The 9,889-nt window shown below is 47.5% G+C and overlaps 1 protein-coding gene and 1 pseudogene across 1 annotated transcript; both read left to right on the plus strand.

Moving 5' to 3' along the window:
* The first annotated feature begins 3,078 nt into the window (after positions 1–3,078).
* On the plus strand, positions 3,079–5,890 carry LOC136511305 (uncharacterized; annotated as a pseudogene).
* A 212-nt stretch (positions 5,891–6,102) lies between these two features.
* Positions 6,103–8,081, plus strand: LOC136511307 (uncharacterized). Its single transcript, XM_066505422.1, has 3 exons — positions 6,103–6,393; positions 7,561–7,646; positions 7,742–8,081. Exons 1-3 carry the CDS (start codon positions 6,103–6,105, stop codon positions 8,079–8,081), a joined length of 717 nt encoding a protein of 238 aa, XP_066361519.1.
* The last annotated feature ends 1,808 nt before the right edge of the window (positions 8,082–9,889 follow it).

The raw sequence follows: 9,889 nt of genomic DNA on the forward strand, positions 1-9,889 counted from the left end.
AGCACGACCTCCTGTGTGCATCTAACATTCTACAGTGACAGCAAAGTGTTGTAGGCGCCTACCACTATCTTGTACCCGTCGGTGTGGGCAACAAGGCTCGGTAGGTGTGGGCAACAAGGCTCGGCAGCATACGTACCATCACCCTCTCACTTGTAAAACCATCCCCTTCATCTATAAAAGGGGGTGTGCTTCCTCCAACAAGGGGAGACCGAATGATCCAAGCTCAGTTCCTCTAGATTCGTTAGTCCAATAGCTCACAACCACAGAACCGCAAGGTTCAGACCTCAAGCACACGCTTGGACACTTAGCTCATAGCGGAGTCCCCGTTGCTCTCGGCCCTTCCGACCGGAGCCAACCGGGCCTCTTGTACACCCCATCTTTCTCCTTCTCGTTTGTAACCCCACAGCAAACTTTGAGCACCTGGGCTCAGGAATAAAGTCACCGACCGACCCTGACTGGACATAGGGCACGTTGCCTGAACCAGTATAAATCCTGTGTCATTGAGTGCTAGGCCACCTCCGATCACAACGTACAGCAAAACTATAAATATTCACTAGTTGGTCACTTTCTGTACCGACACATAGATCTAGCACGTAGAACTGACATTGGAAAGAAATAGTAAACCCTAGAACGTAATCTAGTGCGAGCAAACAGAGAGAGAGAGAGATGTGGGGTGGCAAACCATCGGCCGTCTTCGCAGAAGACGAGCTGGCCATCGCGGTGCTTGTCGATGAGGCGGTGAAGGCGCGGTCACAGTGGCGGCGGTGGCCGATGGCGGTGCTTCCCGTCACTGACAGCGCCCCCTCTCTAGATTGGTTAGGGTTAGGATGTAGGTGGGGTTTCTGGCGGCGCAGGTGAATCTCGTGCCTTGTGCCCTGGCCCCACCGTTCTTTTTATGGCGCTGTGCGACGGGAGCCCACCAACCATAGAACGGTTGGGCGTTCCCGATCAGGGCGTGGATCAAGGGCCCAATTAATCGTTGGGCCAAGTTGGTGGAGAGATCAACATAACACTACATTGTTAGTACTTAGTACATAATTTATGTGAGTAGCTAGGTAGCTAGTGATACCAGTAATCAGGCATTTGCAGAAGGATCAAGATTCAAGCAGGGGCTTGTGCCGTGCATGCACCCTGCTGCCTGCTGCCAAGTCATCAGATCCAGATCCAGGTCGTGTGTGGTGCTGTCTAGTAATTAAAGTCTAAAATGGTTACGTGTCTTGCATTGCCTGGAATTCATGTGCATTTCTGCCTAAAATGTGTGCTTATATACGACAAGTAATGTTATTGTTGTGGTGTGTTCCTCTGCCTGCCTTACCTGTCAGTCAAACTAAAAGGAGATAAAATTTCGCAGTCTCAGTAGTAGTCAGTACTGGATGACCGGCAAGGTGGAGTAGGTGCGCATCCATCTGACGATCTCCATCCCAGTGGCGACTAGCGTGCTGTGTGCTCTGCTTCTCGATCACCGTCCCTGTGGTATCTGAATTCCGAAGAAATCAATTTCAGCGATCTGGTCCAGCAGAGCCCCGTACGTGTTGCTGGGACGGCTTCCATGTTGGCAACGCCGTAGCCAGCCCTTGCGTAAAGTTTACTCCATATCCTATCGAATGTTTATACACATATATAAAGTATTAAATATAGATTAAAAAATAATTAATTATACAGCTTATGATTAATTTGCGAGACGAATCTTTTAAGCCTAATTAGTCCATGATTTGACAATGTGGTACTACAGTAACATTGTGCTAATGACAGATTAATTAGGCTTAATAAATTCGTCTCACGGATTAATTTTCTCGTGTGGTTATTAAAAAATTGCTAAAAAATATGGTGCTACAGTACACATGTCCCTAATTTTTTACAATTTGACCATTTTTTGAAGAAAATTTACGTTTGGCCCCCGGGGAGACTTAAACTCATTTTTGGACCCTGGGGTCGGTGCCAGGAATCATGGCGCTGCGGTAACACATCTCGGCGCCACAGATCTTGGCACCGAGGTGCCTGGCCGAGCACAGCAATCCATCCTAGGTGGCGTTCACGTGGCCGGCACGTCGGCGCCACAGATCTTGGCGCCGATATCGGCGCCACAGATCTTGGCGCCGAGCTTTATGTTATACCTCGGCGCCACAGATCTTGGCGCCGAGTATTGATTCGAAACCCGCGGCCGCAGCTCTCTCTCTCGCGCGCGCTCTGTCTCTGCCTCCTGCGCTGCCGTCGCCCGCAGCTTTGCCTGCGCCTCCTACGCCGCCGTCGGCTCACCGGCGGCCGAGCCTCCTCCCTGCGCCCCCTCCCTTTCCGCGCAAGCACCGCAGCAGGCCGCCGTCGCGCCCCCGTCTCCGTGCGAAGCCCGGTTGCCCTCGTCGCCCCTTCCGTCCTCCTCATCCGTGTCCGGCGGCGAGGGCGGCCCGCCACCGCTCGCCGGTGCTCCCGGCGGTCGGCTGGGCTCCGGCCCCTGCGGCCCCTCCCCCTCCGTGTAGCTGCGCCCCCCTGCACCTCCGGGCCGTTCACGAGCCGGCCATCCAGGTAAAGTTACAGTAGTTAGTAATTTTTTAGTTAACTTAAATTAGTTAATTTACTTTAGATAATTTAGTTAGCAAGTTTAACTTAAATATAGCAAATCTAGTAATTACATAGGTTGCAATTAACTTGAATTACATAGGTTGCAAGTTAGCAAATCTAGTTAGGAATATAGATAATTTAGTAATTAACTTAAATGTATTTTTTTAGAATATTTAACAAATCTAGTTAGCAAATTTAATTACATAGGTTGAAAGTTAGATGCTTATTTTTTACTTTTTTAGTTATATTATATACTTAGGAATATATGTATGTAGCTTATTTAGTTAGATTAGATTGTTAGAGACATAATTAGGGAGTTAGTTACCTATTGATTTAGTTAGCTAGTTAGTAAGTGTAGTTACCAAATCTCTTATCTTGTTATAGAGATAGTTAGACAGTTAGATACTTATTTGTTTAGGTCGATAGTTAGGTAATTTAGTTAGCAAATGTAGTTAGATATTATGGTTAGTTATCTTATAATAATATACCCATAATAACTTGGTTGATGTGCATACCAACTAGATGGACAACGTAGTCACCCTATATCATGGAGGAAGTGTGGAGGAAGATGAGTTTGGTAATGTCAGTTTTGTTGGAATGCAAAGAGTGCCAGTGATATTCGATGATCGACCATTGTTTTGTGAGTTGTTTAGTAGGGCTCGTGATGAGCTTAAATGCAATTCAAATGAAGATGCCATCTTAGTTGAGGGGGTACTTCACCATGGCAGGCCAGGGACATTTTTGAGGCGGTTGGTCCCAATTGCATCAGAGGCACAATGGGACAAATATGTCAAAACTGTCATGAAGAATGAGTTTCAATGTTTGGATTTGGTTGTGCGGAAGTTGTCCAATGATCCCACCCCTCATGGGTATTCACCCCCTCATGGGTTGTCGCCAGCACCAGAGAATCCGACACCCTATGAGCCTCTGTTACCCAACCGTGAGGTGGATGTGGAAGATGCGGTTGTGGTGCTCGATGCTCAATCCACCCCCAATGAGGTTGGTGTATGTCCTAGTGTCCGTGCAGAATGTGGGACTGATGATATTGTAGGTGCCCCTCAGGAGATCCCTTTGACCCAGAATCATCCTAGTAAGTGATTTAGTAACACTTTGGTTCTCCTTATTCTTTGTTCGTTCCATTCTTTTATCTCAGTGGTATACATATTTGTGCTTTAAATGCAGGAGACAATCCTGATAATGATGGTTGTGCTCCTGTTCCTCCATCAACCAATGTGGACCCAGGGTTTATGGCCTCTAACAGTGTAGATGTTGATATTGCGGATGATGAGGAGCCTTATGGCACAACAAGGGCCGTTGATTCGGATGATGACCGCCCAGTTGCAGCTTTGAGCGAACAAGAAATGGAGCTCATCAGACGTTTGTGTCCTAATCATGACCCACTGGTTCATGAATTCAGCAACCTTAGTCATTCTCAACATGCTTATGGAGAAGGAAGAGATGACGAAATGCTAGAGGCTCCTGAGGCCGATGGCAGCGTGGGAATTCAGTTGGGCATGGTCTTCATGGACTTGCCCACCTTAAGAAGGTGGCTACAGGAATATTCTGTGAGACGTAAGAGACCATTCAAGGTGAGGCACTCCCATGTGGAGCGCCGTTACACGGTGGTGTGCGAGATGGCAGATTGCAATTGGAGGGTCTGTGCTCACAAACAGAAGGCCACAGGGAAATTCAAGATCACCGAAATTGTAGGTCCACACACTTGCGCCCAGACAGATCTAAAACAGAAGCATAGATAGTTGACTTCTACCCTCATTGCCAGAAAGTTATACACAACTTTGAAGGGTCAGCCCAACTTGAAGGTCTGGACAATTATGGAGATGAGTAAGGAGATATTTAAGTATGACATAAAGTATGGGAAAGCATGGAGGGCAAAGCAACGGGCCTAGAAGATGATATATGGGGACTAGGAGGAGGGGTACGAGTAGTTGCCTTCAATGTTCAATGCAATGAAAGCAGCAAATCCAGGCATGCATTACGAGTATATCCCGAAGCTGAATGAATAGAAGGATGGGAGGAAAATATTCTTTCGTGCATTCTGGTGCTTTCCCAGTGCGTCGAGGCCTTCAGGCATTGTCGTCCAGTGTTATCCATTGATGGTACTTTCCTACTTGGCAAGTACATGGGCACACTTTTGGTAGCCATTTCCTATGACACAAACAACGCATTGGTTCATTTGGCTTTCGCTTTGGTGGAGAGGGAGAACAAAGATAGCTGGGGATGGTTCTTGCGGCTTGTTAGGATCCATGTGGTTGGCCCTCATAGGGAGGTAGGTGTCATATCTGATAGACACCAAGGTATACTCAGTGCCGTACAAGAGCAGGTTCCGGGGTATGCACCTTTGCACCACCGTTGGTGCACTCGACACCTTGCCGAGAATTTACTTCGGAAGGATGGTATGAAGGACAACTTTCCTCTATTCGAGGAGGTTGCTCGCATGCTTGAGGTGCTATTCTTCGAGGAGAAGTTGGAGCAGCTGAAAACGGCAACAAACGCAGAAGGTAGGCAGTGGCTGACAGGATTGATGAGAGAACCTGAGAAATGGACAAGAGCCTACGACGATGGTGGATGGAGGTACGAGTTTCAGACTAGCAACATGGCGAAGTCATTTAATAGTGTACTCAAGGGTATACGTGCCATGCCCGTCAATGCCATTGTACCATTCACCTTTTATAGGTTTGTTGCATGGTTTAACGATAGACACGCTCAAGCAATGGCACTACAGAGTAATAATCAGAAATGGGCACCTAAACCTAATAAGCATCTCGACAAGGCAAAGGAAAGGGCTTTCACACATGACGTCGATTGCTTTGACCACAACACCGGCAAGTACCAGGTCACAGAAAGGAGTGGTACAACGTCTGATGGTGAGGTCCGACCATCAAGGAGTTATATTGTGGTACTTAGTAATTTCTCATGCCGATGTGGGAAGACCAGGCAGTACCACTTCCCTTGTTCTCATTATGTTGCAGCATCTCAGCATCGCAACTTTGCCTACGAGACCCAGATACCGTCGGAGTTCAGTGTTGACAGCCTTGTACAGACTTGGTCTCCCCGTTTCGAGCCTTTCCTGGATGAGGGTCAGTGGCCACCTTACACTGGGCCAAAATACATTGCGGATCCAGGTACCCGTTGGGACAAACGTGGAACCCGGAAGAGGACGAGGCACAAGATAGTCATGGACCAGGTTTCCGGTAGAACGAGGCGAGGGAGAGCAACCCCCTTTCTTACTGACCCCGAGCAGAACCAATGTGGCAAATGTGGTAGACTTGGGCATAATTCACGTACATGCCATTGGCAGCTTAGTCAGGTGTAAATAATTAAAAAATGGTACTAAAGAAAATTACCTCAAGTTCCTTAGTCAATGAAAAATTTGTACTACTCCACTTTCTATCACCAGATCCTTCAGTGTAGTTAATATCGATAACTTATGAAATAAATAAATATATAATCTGGAATGATGTAGCGTATATTTGCAATATAAAGAAAGGTATTTGAGTTACATCTCCATTAACTTGAATTTCATTTATGGCACCCTACAGGATCGATCGTCGGAAACAAAAGAAGGAGACGGACTTTGAGACCTTGCACCGTGACTACATCGACCACTGGGATCACTTTCATGAGAACTTGTATGCGAATGAGAACTTCAGAGCGTATCTATCTTGGTACAACCGGGCAACAAGGACCAAACTGATGGTGCAATGGACCCAAACAGACTATGCCGACATTGAGTCCTCCGACGACGAACAAACGTCTTACGACCTTGCAACGAGGGCCGGGACACAGGTGGAGCCTGCGCCGATCCTGGATCGAGTGGTAATGTCCTCTACCTGCTACATATTATGTTCGGGCTAATTATCTGAAAGACACATGTCAATTATAGTATGTGATCCATGCCAATTATAGTTTAAGCAAACAAATTTATAAAATGTCACTTAATGCAAGCTGGATTAGCATGCACACATGATTTACATGATAGTTGGCTTCAATGAATAGTTAGCTAATTTTGATCAAGTGTTCAATTCATGTACATCTCCACTGCTTGCTCTGCACTGTTAGGGTGGCCTGAGCTATCCCCGTCCCTGCAGCAATCTTTCCAAAAAATTATATATTAGATGTAGCGATATAGAACAGGCTTATAGCTAAGCAAGCTCTGAGATAATCGACACAGTCAAGCCAAATATATATAAAAAAACAATCTGAGCTGCTGCTGTGATTTCAATGCTAGCTGCTGTCATGCACATTTTTGTTCTCTGTTAGTGTGATTGAGCAGGACCTTGCTGTGGGTGCTCGTGGCTGGCAGCTAGCCTCTCTCCCTCCTGTTGTGCCCTGTGCCCGAGTGGCCAAGTGTTATTATTTGAACTACCTCTGTTTTTTAAGATCTGAGTACTCCGATTTGCACTGGACCGTCTCAAGGTTATATGTGAACTCAAGCTATGTGAGAATGTCTCAGCGGAAACGGTTGCTTCTGTTTTAGTTCGCGCTGAGACATACGGATGTCCAAAGTTGAAGAGAGAGTGCGTGGACTTCTTTGCTGTGCTAAGAAATTTCATGAAGGCAGTGGCCACAGATGGTTTTCTCATGCTGTTGCAGAAATTCGCAACACTTGTTGTTGATCTGGCAATGACGGTGGGGTTGTAGAATGCTTAACTCTCCACATATATATAGTTCAGAAGTTCGACTATACATTTAGTAGTGTTTTGGGATGGCAGTGAGCACTATCTCGTATCCTTTAATTTGGAGCATATTAGAATATGGAGTGCTTGATGAACAGAGAGCCTGTTCTTTCAGCTATACTTCGTGCAGTCCTGATCCTGATTTACATTATTTGAATTAGTTTGGTGATGACTATATCATTTATCTTAGCATTTCGCTTTTTCGTTTCTTCTCAGTTTGCATTTTCAACTAGTAATTTCAATATCAAAATTTCAGTAAGATTCTAATTTTAGATTTTAAGCGCATTAATATTTGTTTTTTCCCCAGGGCAACGCGCTGAAGCAATCTGTGATTGAGATCGAACGGTTTCCAAGGACAGGCGTGGACGAGCACACACTAAACAGCTTTCTTGGAGTAAGTCGACACTAGCCCTCTTGTTGTTTTATGCTTAAGTAAGTTGTTGAAGCTACTGGTTTACTACTTAATATCTTTGCATCTTTGCATGACAAAGGCTAGCACGTAGGCTGCGTCGTGCTGTAGCTCGTTGTGGTTGTGGTACTAGCGCTGTGATGGACACACCTGTCGGCCTCGGTTCTTCTTCTCATGGAGGTACTAGTGCTGCGACTGTGGACACTTTCCAAGGAGACGGGGACGAGGACGACATGGAAGGCGACGAGGAGGCCAAGGAGTGTGGTCATGATGAGCTTGGCGAGTCCCAGCTCCAGGACGCTCCTTCGACTCAGCCTACGCCGGTTGCAGGAACAAGAAGACGTCGTCCGCCTTGCATGTACACTCCAGGCACCGACGCCCTTGGCCACAAGGGCAAGGGTAAGACTAGGAGACAGTGACGACGACTTGTAGGTTAAGACTATGGTAACAACTTAGATCCGATGTCACAGACTATTTGGGTTGCATGGACTTTGCTTATTTTGCTTGTGTGGAGAATTGGAAAGTATGTAGTAACTTTCCTATAACTATTTGGGACTGTATGAACATTGTGTACTATTTGGACTATGCATGACATGTTATGTTGATTGTGATGTTCGATGTGGTTGTATTGTGGTCTTTGGACGATTAGATTTTTGGATTATATAATGATTTCTCTGCTTGTAACCGTGGGTGGTCCTAAAACAAGGGAAACTTTTACGATTTTTTTGTGAATCATTAATTATAATACATTGCTATAAAGGCACAAGAACGTGTATAGTCCAATTGTATCGTATAGACACTTTGTAGATGAATCCAGGTGTCGGGGACCTAATACCGGGGTACCCCAGAAGGTGGAACCAATAACCACCGAGTGTTAAAAACTTTTGGACGGATAAGGGTGCCATAATGACTCTTGCTCGAACGACAGGAGTTTGGTTCTGCCTCGCCCGACGCCTTTGGGGCGGGCTCGGTTTCGCCCGAGGGCTGAGGGATAGACTCTGCCTCGCTCGACGCCTTTGAGATAGCTCTGCCTCGCCCGAGGGCTCAGGGCTAGTCTCCGTCTCGCCTGACGCCTTTGGGGCGGGCTCGGTTTCGCCCGAGGGCTGAGGGATAGACTCCGCCTCGCCCGACCCTGGAGGGGCGGGCTCGGTCTCGACCAAGAGATAAGGACAAGCCTCCGCTTCACCCGACAGCCAGGAACGAGCCTCGCCCTGCTCGATATCTAAAGACTGATTTCATCCTACCTGACAACTTCTCCCCATTCCCTCATGGTGATGGGTACAGGGCAAGACAAGACGTTCGGGTCAATCATGGCTCCAAGGACCATACCCTGCGTCCTGGCAGGAAGAGTACTGCCAGGGAACGACGGGACAGGTGCTTTAGACCCTTCCAGGTGCCGCAGAGCCCGAAAGGTATTTCAGGTGCGTGCCCCACGCCCTATAGAGTTGTAGGCGCCGCCTTCAGCTCTGGGACACGGAACCCGACGAAGATATACGACAACCGCTACGCTCCAGAAAAGGATTTGCTATCTCTATGAACGACGGATATTTCGTCACCACGCTATGGACCCAAGGGAGCTGTGCCCGCTTCCCGACCCCTCAGGTCCACCAAGTCAGAAGACCTTGGCCACGGCGCTACTCCGGACCCCGATCCCGCATCCCTCCGACAGAGACTCATAGGAACCAGAAGGTGTGCGAAGCAAGGCAGGGGGAGACTCATAAGTCAAAACCACTGCACTGCAGCCCATACCCTATGCGGGGCAGCATTCTGTAACCAACCTGACATTCTACAGAGGCATCGACAGTATTGTAGGCGCTTATCTTCCTTCGCACTCATCAGAATGAAGAACTAGGCCGGGTAGACGTGAGCCACAAGACATAGAGTACGCATCCTAAAGCCCTCGCCCTTGTAAGGCCAGCCCCTTCATCTATAAAAGGGGAGGCGCTTCCTCCATCAGGGGGACCGATCTTGGACCGAACAACACAAGACACACACACACAGTCAAGCTGCGACTGAGCTCTTGGCCTCCTTTCAACCCTTCCATCAGAGACTTGGGACCAGTCCCTCTCTCGATCGTTTGTACCCCCTACTACGAACCGTCTTCGGTGCTAATAACACGAGCAGCAACAAATTGGACGTAGGGACATTCGGCCCAAACTAGTATAAATCTTGTGTCCTTTAGCGCACCATCTGAGCCTAACGCGCATTACTATAAATTTACTTTCCA

Source organism: Miscanthus floridulus, chromosome 16 (assembly GCF_019320115.1).
Source record: "Miscanthus floridulus cultivar M001 chromosome 16, ASM1932011v1, whole genome shotgun sequence".
Classification (NCBI taxonomy): Eukaryota; Viridiplantae; Streptophyta; class Magnoliopsida; order Poales; family Poaceae; genus Miscanthus; species Miscanthus floridulus.

Bases quoted from the DNA above. Each gene is read 5' to 3' on its own strand.
- LOC136511307 (XM_066505422.1), top strand. From the start codon at position 6,103: ATGGCACCCTACAGGATCGATCGTCGGAAACAAAAGAAGGAGACGGAC. The intron at 6,394-7,560 runs GTAATGTCCTCT...TTTTTTCCCCAG, and splicing joins CGCCGATCCTGGATCGAGTG to GGCAACGCGCTGAAGCAATC. The intron at 7,647-7,741 runs AGTAAGTCGACA...CTTTGCATGACA, and splicing joins ACACTAAACAGCTTTCTTGG to AAGGCTAGCACGTAGGCTGC.